At 42.9% G+C, this 17500-nt stretch overlaps 1 protein-coding gene across 2 annotated transcripts in view; it reads right to left on the reverse strand.

The window, feature by feature from the left end:
* Nucleotides 1-17500, reverse strand: part of LOC143274882 (uncharacterized) — a 46761-nt gene that overhangs the window by 12331 nt on the left and 16930 nt on the right. For both annotated transcript variants that reach the window (XM_076578856.1, XM_076578857.1), the window contains exons 5-7: nt 12531-12630; nt 9751-9875; nt 9019-9109 (exon numbers count right to left, since the gene is read on the reverse strand). In XM_076578856.1, the coding sequence (XP_076434971.1) occupies nt 9019-9109; nt 9751-9875; nt 12531-12630 (316 nt within the window). The remainder of the gene's footprint in view (nt 1-9018; nt 9110-9750; nt 9876-12530; nt 12631-17500) is intronic.

Consider the following 17500-nt stretch of genomic DNA (forward strand, 5'->3'; position numbering starts at 1 on the left):
CGTTGATGTTGTGAATTGACTCTCGCTTTTTTTTTTTTTTTTTTTTTTTTTTTTTTTTACTTTGTTGCTTTTTTCCCAATTATTATTCATGCCCAGAGGGCTGGATGTAAAAAAGTACTTTGTGCTTACTCCTTTACCCTCGTAAAATAAAATTTCGTTCGTTCGTTCGTTCGTTCGTTCGTGTGTCTTTGTGTGCGTGCGTGCGTGTCTGTGTGTGTGAGTGTGTGAACGTGCATGTGTGTGTGTGTGTGTGTGTGTGTGTGTGTGGGGAGGGGGAGTGGGGGGGGGGGTTGGACTGAACGTGTTGACACCGAAGCGTTCTGCAGTTACGGTCTGGTTTATAATTGTTGTTCGCGTTCTTCTGGCTAACGTGAAGACATGCAGCAAGATGCCAGAACATGCGTACACACACCCATACATCTTCCTCCTTTATACTCTTTCTTTTTTTCGTTTTTGTTTCCCCTCTTCTTATTCCTCCTCCTCCTTCTCCTCTTCCTCCTGCTTCTTCTTCTTCTTCTTCTTCTTTTCATCATCCTCTTCTTTCTCCTCCTCTTCTTCTTCCTCCTCTTCTTCTCCTTCTTCTCTCTCATCATCATCATCATCATCATCATCATCGTCGTCGTCGTCGTCGTCTTCTTCTCTCACCTTCTTTCACCCCCCCCCCCCCCCCCCCCCCCTCTCTCTCTCTCTCTCTCTCTCTCTCTTCTCCTTCATCATAATCGTCGTCTTTCTCCTTCTTCTTTTGCGACATACTTCCTGCTGGCGCGCGCACGCGCGTGCTGACACTCGCCAAGTTTATCAATACAGAAGATTTACCACAACGAAACTCTGCAGGACACGGTGTCAAGGGTTTGAGTCGCCTTTCTTTCTTCTTTTTTTTCTTCATTCTGTCTTTCTTTTTCTTTTCTTTTTTCTTTCTTTTTCTTTTTTGTACCTGGAGCGGAGAGCTAATTGACATGCCATAACAATGCAGTTAAACAAAAGATGACTGCTGGGTCAATTAAGCTGAGAGAGAGAGAGAGAGAGAGAGAGAGAGAGAGAGAGAGAGAGAGAGAGAGAGAGAGAGAGAAGATGCGAGCGAGTATTATTCAGCAGAAAACAAACAAACAAAAAACAAAATCCAACTGGACAGCGATGTGAGTTCAGATCAGTTTACCGACCATGTCGGCATGGTGGCTGTGTCCTTGGGGGAAAGACACCTTTCTGCAACACTTCTTCACTTCATCCACGTGTATTTCAAACAGGGTCAGAAAGGTTGAAACGGCGGAAGGAGAGGATTGGGCCCCGTCTTCCTATGAATGCCGAGCCCTAGACCGAGTGAATATGAAGTAAGTGCCCCGTGTATGGCCGTGAAAAGGTTATGGGGCCTTTAAAACTTTTTTTTTAATTTTTTTTATTTTTTTATTTTTTTACATAGAGATGCGATCATGGGAATGGGGTTTGAAGTCCTTTACGATGTCACGGGGCCTCCCGTGTTTTAACACCCTCTGGCAACAGGGTTTATAGTATATGGGTGTGATTCCTCTTCTTCTTCTTTTTTATTTTATTTATTTATTATCTTTTTTTTTTACAGTCAGCTTTATTCTGAATCCAATGGGATCAACATTGAGTTACCTCCTTGGCTGCTGAAGCTTCGTGAAATAAGATTAGTGTGGCGTGAATCTGGAGTTCATTCACCGTTTTTATTTATTCATTCATTGATTCATTTGTTTATTTATTTATTCATCTATTTATATATCTAGTTAGTTAGTTATGTATTCATTTTGCTTGAAATCTAACTTTTTTTCCGAATAAAATCTATGTGTTCTCAAAAAGGAAGAAGTCCGAAAAAAGAGTGGTCAGTGACAGATATATTTGTATTTGTATTTCTCTTTTTATCACAACAGATTTCTCTGTGTGAAATTCGGACTGCTCTCCCCAGGGAGAGCGCGTCGCTACACTACAGCGCCACCTTTTTTTTTCTTTTCTTTTTTCTTCATTTTTTCCTGCGTGCAGTTTTTTTTTAAATATTTGTTTTTCCTATCGAAATGGATTTTTCTACAGAATTTTGCCAGGGACATTCCTTTTGTTGCCATGGGTTCTTTTACGTGCACTAAGTGCATGCTGCACACGGGACCTCGGTTTATCGTCTCATCCGAATGACTAACGTCCAGACCACCACTCAAGGTCTAGTGGAGGGGGAGAAAATATCAGCGGCCGAGCCGTGATTCGAACCAGCGCGCTCTGATTCTCTCGCTTCCTAGGCGGACGCGTTACCTCTAGGCCATCACTCCATTAATGATTATGACCTTAAGTTCAGTTTCACCCCAATGGGGTCAGGTGACATTTTCTTCGCTGACGACAGAGCATACTCCGTCAGCAACAGTCTAATGGGTTTAAACAGATAAAGACTCCTGAAGACGGAGTATGGCTGCCTACATGGCGGGGTAAAAACGGTCATACACGTAAAAGTCCACTCATAAACATACGAGTGAACGTGGGAATTGCAGCCCACGAGCGAAGAAGAAGAAAGAGAAGAAGAAGAAACAGATAAAGACAAGACCGAAAAGGATAGATAGATAGTCTGTACAAAAAGGGCTCGCTCGGAACACCAAGTGAAAATATTTGATAACAATAACTGGACATTTATCAGTGCTTTCCTCAGTACACAAAGCGCTTTACAAATCCTCACAGACACGCATATGAAACATACTCCGTACTCAACTCACAGTCATGCACAATAGACATGTAAGTGCGCATAGAATTTCGTACGTACAATACAAACATACATACAAACATGCATGCATGCATGCATCCATCCCTACATACATACATTCGACGCACTCACAATACAGCGTTACAAATAGACCTACACAATCAGTTAACTACTTTCATGTATGAGAAAGGGTCTAGAGGAATGTGTTGCTGGAAGAGAAAAGTCTTGAGGTTAGATTTAAAGGAAGGCAGTGAGGGGCTGTGACGGACGTGGCCAGGCAAAGAGTTCCACATTTGAACACCAGATGATGAGGAAAAGGCTCGACCACCATGCTGTTCTCTTTTATATTTTGGGATGCGGAAGGTTCTGTCATCGGCAGCAGAGCGAAGAGAGCGGGAGGGTACATAGATTGAAAAGATACGGAAGATATGGGAAGAAAAGCAATAAATAAATCGATAAATAAATAATTAATAAATGGATAAATAAACAAACAAATAAATAAATAAACAACTAACGAACCAACTAAATAACTAACTAGCTAATTAACTTGCTAAACAAACAAATAATTGACTAAATAAAAACAAACACTTTCAGTTTTAGCTTTGAAAAGAGGCTTCAAAGCTTGCCGACTGATCCATTATTATACGCTACACCACATCTGCATTTTAAAAAAATAAAAAATAATAATAATAAAAGAGCAGATATCTGACGCACGCATACACCCAAAACCCCACGCCAGTAAGGCTTAGTTTGAGAGCCCCCACACGCCCCGCCCCGCCCCCCACCCACCCCCACCCCCACCCCCACACGCCCCCCCCCCTCCTACCCCACCCCCCACCCCCACCCCCACCCCCACCCCCGCCTCCCAAACAAATAAAACCGAACGAATGATTTTTTTCTGAAGGAAGAAGAACGATCGAAACAGTGAATAAAAGAAAGAAGAAAAGAAAGAAAGAAAGAAAGAGAAAAAGAAAATAAAACACATACCTCTAAAGCGAACAAACAGAAAGAAAGAAAGAGAGAAAAAGAAAATAAAACAGATACCTCTAAAGCGAACAAACAGAAAGAGAGAAAAATAAAATAAAACACATACCTCTAAAGCGAACAAACAGAAAGAGAGAAAAAGAAAATAAAACACATACCTCTAAAGCGAACAAACAGAAAGAAAGAAAGAGAGAAAAAGAAAAGAAAACACATACCTCTAAAGCGAACAAACAGAAAGAAAGAGAGAAAAAGAAAACGGAATAAAGGACACTCCACTAAAGTGGACAGAAAGAGAGAGAGAAGGAAAGAGAAGGGAAAAGAAAACGGAAGAAAGGATATACCTCTAAAGTGGACAGAAAGAAAGAAGGAAGAAAGGAAGAAAGAAAAACAGAAGGAAAGAAAGAAAGAAAGAAAGAAGGAAAGAAAGAAGGAAAGAAAGAAAGAGAGAGAAGGAAAGAAAGAAAGAAAAGAAAAGAAAACGAAAATAAAGGATACTCCTGTAAAGCGAACAAAAAGAAAGAAAGGAAGGAAGGAAAGAAAGAAACAAAGAAAGAAAGGAAGGGAAGGAGAAAGAAAGAAAGGAAAGAAAGAAAGAAAGGAAGGAAATAAAGAAAGGAAGGAAATAAAGACACAAACAAAGAAAGAAAGGAAGGAAGGAAGGAAGGAAACAAAGAAAGAAAGGAAGGGAAGGAGAAAGAAAGAAAGGAAATAAAGAAAGGAAGGAAGAAAAAAGAAAGAAAGGAAATAAAGAAAGGAAGGAAGAAAAAAAGAAAGGAAGGAAATAAAGAAAGGAAGGAAGAAAAAAGAAAGGAAGGAAATAAAGAAAGGAAGGGAAGAAAAAAGAAAGAAAGGAAATAAAGAAAGAAAGGAAGAAAAAAGAAAGAAAGGAAATAAAGAAAGGAAGGAAGAAAAAAAGAAAGGAAGGAAGAAAAAAGAAAGGAAGGAAATAAAGAAAGAAAGGACAGAAAGAAAGGAAGAAAGAAAGGAAGGAAAGAAAGAAAGGAAGGAAGGAAAGAAAGAAAGGAAGAAAAAGAAAGGAAGGAAATAAAGAAAGAAAGGAAAGAAAGGAAGGAAGGAAGGAAAGAAAGAAAGGAAGAAAAAGAAAGGAAGGAAATAAAGAAAGAAAGGAAAGAAAGAAAGGAAGAAAAAAGAAAGGAAGGAAAGAAAGAAAGAAAGGAAAGAAAGGAAGAAAAAAGAAAGGAAGGAAATAAAGAAAGGAAGGAAGAAAGAAAGGAAGGAAGGAATGAAAGAAAGTAGACATAAAGGACATACCTCTAAGGCGACGAATGATGCAAAGGAACTCAGAAATTGCGCATGTTAGTGTCTCACAAACATCGCACTTTATTGACGGGAAAGGAAAGAAAGAAAGAAAGAAAAAAAAAAGAAAAAAAATTCAAAACGAAAGATAGAAGAAGAAGAAGGAATGAAAAAATAAACAGAAACAAACGTACGAACCAAAGGAACTAAGAAAATCTAGAAACATATAACATTACTGTCTTGCGAACATCGCAATTTATTGACGAGAAAAGAAAAAGACAGACAAAACAAACGAACAGCCAACCAACCAAACACACACACACACACACACACACACACACACACACACACACACACACACACACACACACACACACACACACACACACACACACACACACACACACAATAGAGGGAAAAAAATCCCGAAAAGTTGTAGTAAAGAGACGAGCGAATAACAGGAAACAGAAAAGAAAGGGAAAAAAAACGTCCAAAGAAAGAGAGAAAAGGGAAAGAAAGAGAGAAAGAGGGAAGGAAGGAAAGAAAACAGGAAAGAAAAACGAAAGAAAGAAAGGAAGGAAGAATGAAATCAAGACAAGAAGACAGAAATGATAGTCTGAAACGAAACTGAGCCGAATGCGTGCAAATTGTTTCCAAACAAAAAAGCTGTTGTGTCAGTCTTTCGAAACTGATATTTTGTGTTCTCTTTACATCTTCCTGTCTTCTCTCTCTCTCTCTCTCTCTCTCTCTCTCTCTCTCTCTCTCTCTCTCTCTCTCTCTCTCTCCGTCTGTCTGTTTGTCTCTCTCTCCGTCTGTCTGTCTGTCTCTCTCTCCCTCTGTCCTTGTGTCTGTGTGTCTGTGTTTCTGTCTGTCTATCTGTCTGTCTGTCTGTCTGTCTGTCTGTCTCTCTCTCTCTCTCTTTCTCCTTCCCTCTCTCTCTTTCTCTTTCTCCTTTCATCTCTCTCTCTTTTCGTCTGTCTGTCTGTCTCTGTCCCTCTCTCTCCTCTCTTTTTCATCTCTCTCTCTTGATCTGTCTATGTCTGTCTGTCTGTCTCTGTCTCAGTCTCTGTCTGTATCTTTCTCTCTCTCTGTCTCTCCCTCTCTCTCTCTCCCCACCCCGCTCTCCTTCTCTCTCTCCCTCTCTCTCTCTCCCCACCGCCCCCCTTTCTCTCTCCCTCTCCTCCCCCCCCCTCTCTCTCTCTGTGTACCCGTTTCGCAACCGCTGCCTTGCAGTAACAGTTCTCACTTCTCTTTTCTGTTTCTCCTTCCCCCACCCCCTCTCTCTGTCTGTCTTTGTCTCTGTCTTTGTCTCTGTCTTTGTCTGTCTGTCTGTCTGTCTGTCTGTCTGTCTCTCCCTCTCTCTCTCGCGAGCATACTGTTGTCTGCGAAACTTAGCTTCAGCTACGCTTGCTATGACCTAGATATGGGTAGCAAAAAACAAACAAACAAAAAACAAAAACAAAAAAAACAAAAAAAGGGAGCTTCAATAAATGAATAAATGTCAACATTGCTAGCAAGTTGTATCAATCAGATGTTTGTCTGCATGGTAACCTGACTTCGGTTGGGGTGCAAGGTTAATTAACCCTTTCACCGCCAAGCTCGCATTTATGCACAGGCCTGGTAGAGGACCCATGTCACTGAAAGGTGACCATTCATTGGTCTGTTATACAGGAACCTACTGCTCTTAACTCACTCAGTACGGCCAGTCCTCTCTTCTCCTCTACACAGACCCCTCGGATGTCCAGTGGGTGTCTGAATGACCCAACCTTTCGTCGTCAGAACTGTGGTATTCTTTGTCAACATTCACCTCTTCAGTATAAGAGCCTTCCTCTTGCAATATTTTGATGATGGTAATTGGGGTGAAACGCTCTTAACGTCGTCTCTTTCGCCGTTCGTATGGAGAGAATCAATGTTCGGTGGTAGGATAGGCCATATTTTCTATACATCGCAGGGGGAATCCCCAGCTATTCTTAGCCACTGTCTTTACTGTGTTTATACCACAAGGGAATTTTCTACTCTAAATTGACTGGCGGTGAAAGGGTTAAAACGGCGTGAACGAGAGGACTTGGTCTCGTCTTCCAATACCGAGTCCTAGACACAGTGAACATGAGTTCAATGGTTCGATGGCTATTATGAGACCTTTAACTTGTAGCCTTAAACATATGGTTTAAACAGCGAGTCACTGAACCCTATTTCTAAAACTATTCCGACAACAAGTCACTGAACCTATTCCTGAACTGAAACTATTCAGACATCAAGACTCTGAACCTATTCCTGAAACTATTTAGACATCAAGACTCTGAACCTATTCCTGAAACTATTTAGACATCAAGAATCTGAACCTATTTCTGAAACTATTCAGACATCAAGACTCTGAACCTATTCCTGAAACTATTCAGACAACAAGTCACTGAACCTGTTCCTGAAACTATTCAGACAACAAGTCACTGAACCTATTCCTGAAACTATTCAGACAACATGTCACTGAACCTATTCCAGAAACTATTTAGACATCAAGACTCTGAACCTATTCCTGAAACTATTCAGACATCAAGACTCTGAACCTATTTCTAAAACTATTCAGACAACAAGTCACTGAACCTGTTCCTGAAACTATTTAGACAAGTCACTGTACCTATTCCTGAAACTATTCAGACAACAAGTCACTGAACCTATTCCTGAAACTATTCAGACAACAAGTCACCGAACATATTCCTGAAACTATTCTGACAACACGTCACTGAACCTATTCCTAAAACTATTCAGACAAGTCACTGAACCTATTCCTAAAACTATTCAGAAAAGTCACTGAACCTATTCCTGAAACTATTCAGAAAAGTCACTGAACCTATTCCTAAAACTATTTAGACAAGTCACTGAACCTATTCCTAAAACTATTCAGACAACAAGTCACTGAACCTATTCCTGAAACTATTCAGACAACAAGTCACCGAACATATTCCTGAAACTATTCTGACAACACGTCACCGAACCTATTCCTAAAACTATTCTGACAACAAGTCACCGAACCTATTCCTAAAACTATTCAGACAAGTCACTGAACCTATTCCTAAAACTATTCAGACAAGTCACTGAACCTATTCCTAAAACTATTCAGACAAGTCACCGAACCTATTCCTAAAACTATTCAGACAACAAGTCACCGAACCTATTCCTAAAACTATTCAGACAAGTCACCGAACCTATTCCTAAAACTATTCAGACAACAAGTCACCGAACCTATTCCTAAAACTATTCAGACAACAAGTCACCGAACCTATTCCTAAAACTATTCAGACAACAAGTCACCGAACCTATTCCTAAAACTATTCAGACAACAAGTCACCGAACCTATTCCTAAAACTTTTCAGACAACAAGTCACCGAACCTATTCCTAAAACTATTCAGACAAGTCACCGAACCTATTCCTAAAACTATTCAGACAAGTCACCGAACCTATTCCTAAAACTATTCAGACAACAAGTCACCGAACCTATTCCTAAAACTATTCAGACAACAAGTCACCGAACCTATTCCTAAAACTATTCAGACAACAAGTCACCGAACCTATTCCTAAAACTTTTCAGACAACAAGTCACCGAACCTATTCCTAAAACTATTCAGACAAGTCACCGAACCTATTCCTAAAACTATTCAGACAAGTCACCGAACCTATTCCTAAAACTATTCAGACAACAAGTCACCGAACCTATTCCTAAAACTATTCAGACAAGTCACCGAACCTATTAAAGAAACTATTTGATCCACAAAGCCAACCTGAAGGGTGCTGAGATATGGTGTCTTGGTGAAGTTGCTTCGGCGATAGAAAGCAGCTGATGTACATAGCGTACAAAATGCTGCTAAACCTGACCGAAACAAGAGAGAAAAATAGAAGAGATCGGACTTAGAAGTTCGTGACAACGACACACACACACACGCACGCACGCATTCATACACACCCTCCTCACCCACGCACACACACACACACACACACACACACACACACACACACACACACACACTCCACACACACACACACACACACACACACACACACACACACACACACACACACGAGATACCTGCAGGCGCTATCCAGATCATCTGGTAAGTTGGTGACGTATGATTTACACGACTCCAGATGAGTCAAGGCTTCTTCAAAGTTGTCGCAACCTGCAACGGCAATAACGATACTGATTAGTTTAAAGAGGTGGAGCAGGAAGTAATGTTCGAAGACAGTGAGGAAGACAATGACTGTGAAAAAAGTAGACAAACAGAGGGAGAAATATACGGATATGATAATGATAATGATAAAGAAATGATGATAATGATGATGATGGTGATGATAACACTACCACTACTACAACTAGTGTTGCTGCTGCTTCTGCTGCTGATGAAAATACCAATACTAATTACGATAATGATACTAATACTACTACTAATGATAATAATGTTAGTGCTACTAATGATAATAATGAACATGATGACTGCTACTATTACTACTACTACTACCTTTACTGATAAAGAAGCAGAATCGACGGGCGCAATAGCCAAGTAGCTAAAGCATTAGACTTTCAATCTGAGGGTCCCGGATTCCAATCTCGGTAACGGCGCCTGGTGGGTAAAGGGTGATGATCAACTCATCTGTCTGTCAGCTAGACAAACTAGAACAAACAAACCTGATCATCAACTCATCTATCTGTCAGCTAGACAAACTAGAACAAACAAACCTGATCATCAGCTCATCTATCTGTCAGCCAAACAAACTAGAACAAACAAACGAACAAACCTGATCATCAACAAACTCAACTGACCAGCGGAACAGATGGTGTCGGCAGTGTCATCGATGCCCCGAGGCAGCAGGTCAAAGAAGAGCTGGGAGAAGAGCGGACAGTCTGAGGACACCTCTCTGGAACACTGCAGACTGGCGTTCAGTGACCTGCAATGACACGGTCACACACAGCACTGCAGCATGAGAAAGAGGAGGAGGAGGAGGAGGAGAAGGAGGAGGAGGAGGAGGAGGTGGAGGTGGAGGAGAAGGAGGAGGAGGAGGAGATGGAGGTGGAGGAGAAGGAGGAGGAGGAGGTGGGGGAGAAGGAGGAGGAGGAGGAGGTGGAGGTGGAGGAGAAGGAGGAGGAGATGGAGGTGGAGGAGAAGGAGGAGGAGGAGGAGGTGGAGGAGAAGGAGGAGGAGGTGGAGGAGAAGGAGGAGGAGGTGGAGGAGAAGGAGGAGGAGATGGAGGTGGAGGAGAAGGAGGAGGAGGAGGAGGTGGAGGTGGAGGAGAAGGAGGAGGAGATGGAGGTGGAGGAGAAGGAGGAGGAGGAGGAGGTGGAGGTGGAGGAGGAGGAGGAGGAGGAGGAGGAGGTGGAGGTGGAGGAGAAGGAGGAGGAGGAGGAGATGAAGGTGGAGGAGAAGGAGGAGGAGGAGGAGGTGGAGGTGGAGGAGGAGGTGGAGGTGGAGGAGAAGGAGGAGGAGGAGGAGATGGAGGTGGAGGAGAAGGAGGAGGAGGAGATCGAGCAAGAAGGAACAGGAGAAGGAGAATGAGGAACAGAAACACGAAAAGGAGAAAGATGGGGGGTGGGGGGGTGAAGGAGAAGGAGGAGGTGGAGGAGAAGGAGGAGGAGGAGATCGAGCAAGAGGAACAGGAGAAGGAGAAACAGAAACAAGAAAAGGAGAAAGATAAGGGTTGAAGGAAGAAAAGGAGGTGGAGGAAGAGGAGGAGGAAGAGGAGGAGGTGGAGGAAGAGGAGGAGGTGGAGAAGGAGGAGGAAGAGGAGGAGGTGGAGGAGGTGGAGGAGGAGAAGGAGGTGGAGGAAGAGGAGGAGGTGGAGGAAGATGAGGAGGTGGAGAAGGAGGAGGAAGAGGAGGAGGTGGAGGAGGAGAAGGAGGAAGAGGTGGAGGAAGAGGAGGTGGAGTAGGAGGAGGAGGAGGAAGAGGAGGTGGAGGAGGAGGAGGAGGTGGTGGTAGTGGAGGAGGAGGAGGAACAGGAGAAGGAGGAGCAGAAACAAGAAAAGGAGAAAGATGAGGGGCTGGGGGGGGGGGGTTGAAGGAGAAGGAGGAGGGGGAGGAGGAGAGCGAGAACACTGAGCAGGAGAAAGAGGATACAGAAAAGGAGGAAGAGAGAAAGATGAGGAGGAGGAGGGGGGAGGAGAGGGGGGAAGAGAAGGAGGAAGAGTAAATGGAGGACGAGGAGAAGGAGAACTCATAACTCAGACAAATATTTTTACTGCAAGACCACCGGCCTGTTTTGCAAAAGGAGGTACATACAATTGATACACACAAAATACCGAAGATAAAGGGGGAGGGGACCAGTGTCATGGACACAACCTTTCACAACCTTTAACCATTTGGCCACTGCAGCCGTCAGAAGGAGGACGAGGAAGAGCGGGATTTTTTTTCCCTGCCCCATCATCTGCGCCGTTTTCAGTGACATCACTCCCACGTCGCTCACTCCGAGTCACAAGGCCCAGCGCCGCCGGCAGTCCACAGGGAACCATCGATGTTAAGGTCGCCAGGAGGCCACACACCAGAGGAAACCCTGCACTGCTGCTGAGTCAGTTCGGTGGTGTCTGTTGTAGTACCTGTTTTGATTTCACGTACTTAGGAAATCGCCCACTAAGCCCTCCCCCGCCACTCCATACTGACGATAATAATGGCTCAGTCGCGGAGCCAGACTGAGTGAGTGTCTCCCAAAGAGTGGAGACCGCCACCACGTCCCTCCAACGACAGTCCTCAAAGAATGTACCGACACTGAAGACCTTGACAAGACTCACCCCGAGCGTGGAAGTGGAAGGGTATCGAATCTCAGGTCACCGTGAGAGCAGGGCATGAACGGCCACATAATGGAGTGGAATAATGTGGAGTGATGGCCTAGAGGTAACGCGTCCGCCTAGGAAGCAAGAGAATCTGAGCGCGCTGGTTCGAATCACGGCTCAGCCGCCGATATTTTCTCCCCCTCCACTAGACCTTGAGTGGTGGTCTGGACGCTAGTCATTCGGATGAGACGATAAACCGAGGTCCCGTGTGCAGCATGCACTTAGCGCACGTAAAAAAAACAAAAAAACAACCACGGCAACAAAAGGGTTGTTCCTGGCAAAATTCTGTAGAAAAATCCACTTCGATAGGAAAAACAAATAAACCTGCACGCAGGAAAAAATACAGAAAAAGGGGTGGCGCTGTGGTGTAGCGACGCGCTCTCCTTGGGGAGAGCAGCCCGAATTTCACACAGAGAAATGTGTTGTGATAAAAAGAAATGCATATATAAATGCAAATAATGTGGGACCTTTCTTTATATTGGTAATGAAGGAAGAGAAGGAGGATAACGACGACGACGATGATGATGATGATGAAAATGCTACGGAGGTCCATTCAGGTTGGGGACTACGTGACAAGGTTGTACTCTACGCTGTACATCATAATAATAATATCCCGACATCAACCAGGCCCGAGAGATACTAGACACTTGCAGTGTTGTTGGTCTTGCTGGAAATCTAGACCAACACACATCCCAAAGACGCATCCGTGAAGTGGATAATACTCGACTGTGTGGTGGCCCCAGTCGTCCCATTTAAAAGAGGGAGCGTGAGTTTGAGTACCTGCAGAAGGTGTTGTAGGAGTTGTCAAAGAGGTCGTCAAAACGGATCAGACTGGTGCATTGAGTGATGTTGATCGTTCTCTCCAGGAAGTTGGGGCAGGCTGGAAACACACACACACACACACACACACACACACACACACACACACACACACACACACACACACACACACACCTTGAATAAAGTAAAATACAATAAAGTGAAATGAACACACACACACACACACACACACACACACACACACACACACACACACACACACACACACACACACACACACACACACACAAACGAAACAAACTAAAACAAAAACAAAACTAGATAAAATTAAATTACATAGAAAATATCTGGATACATGAAATAAAATGAAATAAAGCACAAAAAGCCTTAAACATAATAAATAAATGTTGTTGTTTTTTTAAAGTTAAACAAAACAAAATGCCAGGAAACAAACAAACAAAAACACACACACACAAAACCAGGGCTAAAACACTACTTCAGTGTGGGTGAAGGGGAAGAAACTGAAGGAATCCTTTCACACCGTCCAGATATGTCCTCCCTTCCTTCTAGCATCCCTGTTCACACACACACACACACACACACACACACACACACACACACACACACACACACACACACACAGTCCACAACCTCCTCTCTCTCTCTCTCTCTCTCTCTCTCTCTCTCTTTCTTCTTCTTCTTCTTCTTCTTTACTCTCCCCTGTCTCTCTCCACACCCCCCTCTCTCTTTCTTTTCCTCTCTTCTGATATGAATTTTCTCTGTTTATTCTCGTGTGTTTCTTTTTCTTTTTTGTATTTATTTATTCAGTTTTGTACCCAAGGACTGGGTGGAAAAAAAATCATTCTCGTCATTATGCTTATATCAACACCCTGGAAAAATACAATTTCGTTCGTTCGTTCGTTCGTTCGTTCGTTCTCTCAATGTGCAGTCTTCTCTCTTCATGTCATCACAGCGCCCAAACAAGCTTTCATTACTGCTCATGCTGATTTACAAACAAAAAAAAAAAAAAAAAAAGAAAAAAGAAAAAAAAGAATGATAAAAGATTGAAAAATGTTGTTTCTATAAAGCTATGTCGCCTCGCCCTTGTCTGAAATGCTGCTGTTTACATACACCCTTGAGCCCCGCACCCCCCCCCCCCCCTACCCCCACTACCCCCTCCAAACCTCCAATCACGCAGATAATGCTAATGCTGATAGACATAAATAAATAAATAAAATAAAATAAACCAAAACAAAAACAGAAAACAACAACACAGTCTCTATTGCCTCGCCCTTGTCTGAAGGGCTGTTGTTTACAAACACGCTGTGTCCCCCTCACCCCTCACCACCACGCCCCCCGCGGACCCCTCCTGCCCCCCCTCACCCCTCCCCCTCTCCACACACACACATACACACACACAGTCGTGTCTGATAGTGTGTGCAGTCTTATCTCTCTAGAGCATGTCATCAGTGTGATAACGCCGAAACGAGTGTGAATCGCTGCTAATGCTGATTATATCACCAAAAAAAATAAAGATAAAAATAAATTTAAAAAAAAAAGACCACATACCGAATTTCCTCGCCCGTGTCTAAAGCGCTGCTGTTTACACACATACAGTGTCCAGCCCCATCCACCCCACACCCCCACCACCCCACACCCCCAGCACCCCACAACTCCACCCAACACCCCCACCACTCCACACCCCACCCCACACCCCCACCACCCCACACCCCCACCCCACACGCCCCCCTGTTTTACAGAGTGCAGTCTTATCTGCAGCATGTCATCAGTAAATAAATAAATGAATAAATGAATACATAAATAGATAAATTGATAAATAAATAAATGGATAAATGAATACATAAATAGATAAATTGATAAATAAATAAATGAATAAATGAATACATAAATAGATAAATTGATAAATAAATAAATGGATAAACAAATAAATAAATCAATAGATAAATAAACAAGCAAATAAATGAACACATAAATAAATGAATACATAAATAGATAAAATAGATAAATAAATGGATAAACAAATCAATAAATCAAATAGATAAATCAAGCAAATAAATGAACACACGAACAAATCAATAAACAAATAAATAAACAAATCAATGTATAAAATAGATAAACAAACAGATAGATAAATGAATAAGTAAGTAACTAAATAAATAATTGAATGAATAAACTTTTTTGTACGCAGCTTCTTTTCGTTCCCTCTGGCATGTCATCACGAGTGTCATGAGGGCACAGAGAACAGTTCTCACTTACCCCTCATGCTGATTAACTCTCTCCATACGAACGGCGAAAGAGACGGCGTTAACAGCGTTTCACCCCAATTACCATCATCAAAATATTGCGAGCGGAAGGCTCTTATACTGAAGAGGTGAATGCTGACAAAGAATACCACAATTCTGACGACGGAAGCTAAAGGTTGGGTCATTCAGACACCCACTGGACATCCGAGGGGTCTGTGTAGAGGAGAAGAGAGGACTGGCCGTACTGAGTGAGTTAAAGGAACAAAGAAACACTGAAACATTCAAAACAAAAACAAACAAACAAAAAAAAGTGGGGGGATGGGGGAGGGTTGTGGAAACAGAACATGCTGTGCTCGTATTATTATCGTTATTGTTATCATCATCATCATTATTATTATGAGCATTTACGCCTAATCTTGAAAATAAGCCCTAGGCGTTTACAAACGGAACACACGCGTAAATATCAAAAAGGAAAGAAAATAAACACAAGATACCAAACATTATCAAAAATTATTCACACACACACACACACACACACACACACACACACACAACACACACACACACGCACAACACACACACAAGCACACGCGGCACACAAGTCACAGCACACAATCATAAAAAGTACACAATCAAAAATACAACCAACAAATTCTGAAACTCTCACACTCACTCACTCACTCACTCACTCACTAATAGTCATTAATTTCTAGTTCAGTCATGCTGGAAAAGGGATGAGCTGTTGAACATTATTCAGGACTAAGGGGGAAAATGTGGGTCTCGTCTTGTCTGATGAAAAGTTTTCACAGCTAGCAAGGGGTGATGACCGCTTGTCAGTGAGACATTCCATGGGCCAGCTGATGGGAAAGGGATAGAGGGAGTGTGGAGAGAGAGAGACAGAGAGAGACAGAGACACAGAGACAGACAGAGACACAGAGAGAGACAGAGACAGACAGAGACACAGACACAGACACAGACACACAGACACACAGAGAGACAGAGACAGACAGAGACACACAGAGAGACAGAGAGACAGAGAGACAGAGACAGACAGACAGAGAGACAGAGAGACAGAGACAGACAGAGACACAGAGACAGAGAGAGAGACAGACAGAGACAGAGACACACAAAGACACACAGAGAGACACAGAGACAGACAGACAGAGAGACAGAGACAGACAGACAGAGACAGACAGACAGAGACAGACAGACAGAGAGACACACAGAGAGAGACACACACAGAGAGAGACAGAGACAGAGAGAGACAGACAGACAGACAGACAGAGACAGAGAGATAGAGACACTTGACAGCTGACACTTTGACACTATTGTCATTACCTGCAGGGGTCTATTGACAAGGGGGCGGCGGCGGGGGGGGGGGGGGGGTATTTTTTGTTTAGCACAAGTATAGCAGAACACAATCCGTTCGCTCCAGTAGTACCTCTCACATACCCTCTCACAACCTTTTTTTCAAAGTTCCTCGAACTCAGACAAATAGAATAAACACTTTGAAAAGAATCAAAAAGGAATAATAATATAACCAAACTCAGCTATCCATTCTATAGTGTTATGTGATTTATCATTAAAATAATTATAGAGGACAGACAGACAGACAGACAGAGGGGGGCAGAGAAAGACAGACAGACAGACCGAGCAGTTCAGGGAGAGGAAAGCGACAGTGACAGAGATATTGAAAATTGAAATGAGAGAGAGAGAGAGAGAGAGAGAGAGAGAGAGAGAGAGGGTCAAAGGGAAGTAACTTCATTATATACTGAGCTTTATCAACCGATTATTAGGGGTATTCTCCCATGCTACTGCAAAGAAAGAAAATTTTTTTTTTAATTGCCACATCACCGACCGTGTTTCAGTCGTCTGCAGTGAAAGCAATCCAGTCAATACTGCTGACTCAATCAAAAAGAACATAAGGACGGGCGCAATAGGCGAGTGGTTAAAGCGTTGGACTTTCAATCTGAGGGTCCCGGGTTCGAATCTCGGTTACGGCGCCTGGTGGGTAAAGGGTGGAGATTTTTCTGATCTCCCATGTCAACATGTGTGCAGACCTGCTAGTGCCTGCACCCCCTTCGTGTGTGTACATGCATGCAGAAGATAGAATATGCACGTTAAAGATCCTGTAATCCATGCCAGTGTTCGGTGGGTTATGGAAACAAGAACATACCCAGCATGCACACCCCCGAGAACGGAGTATGGCTGCCTACATGGCGGGGTAAAAACGGTCATACACGTAAACGCTCACCGAATACATACGAGTGAACGTGGGATTTACAGCCCATGAACGAAGAGAAAGATGAGAAAAAATAGAACAGAACAGAATGAAAAGAAAAACAACCTGAAATGAGCAGAAATAGATTAGAACGGAATGAAACGAAACAAACTGAATTAGAATATAGAAATTTTAACACACACACACACACACACACACACACACACACACACAGTATTAAAGGTTAGAGGTCCCATTGTCAAAGTGGTTTTAAAGTATATCCACTGTGTCTAGGGCTCGACTGAAAGGCTTTACCCAAACCTCTTCTTATGCCTTTTTTTACCTTTCCCAGCCATTCGGGTGAGACAATTAACCGAGGTCCCGTGTGCAGCATGCACTTAGCTCACGTAAAAGAACCCATGGCAAGAAAAGGGTTCTCCCTGGCAAAATTCTGTAGAAAAATCCACTTCGATAGGAAAACAAAA

The sequence above is a fragment of the Babylonia areolata genome, chromosome 29, assembly GCF_041734735.1.
Source record: "Babylonia areolata isolate BAREFJ2019XMU chromosome 29, ASM4173473v1, whole genome shotgun sequence".
Classification (NCBI taxonomy): Eukaryota; Metazoa; Mollusca; class Gastropoda; order Neogastropoda; family Buccinidae; genus Babylonia; species Babylonia areolata.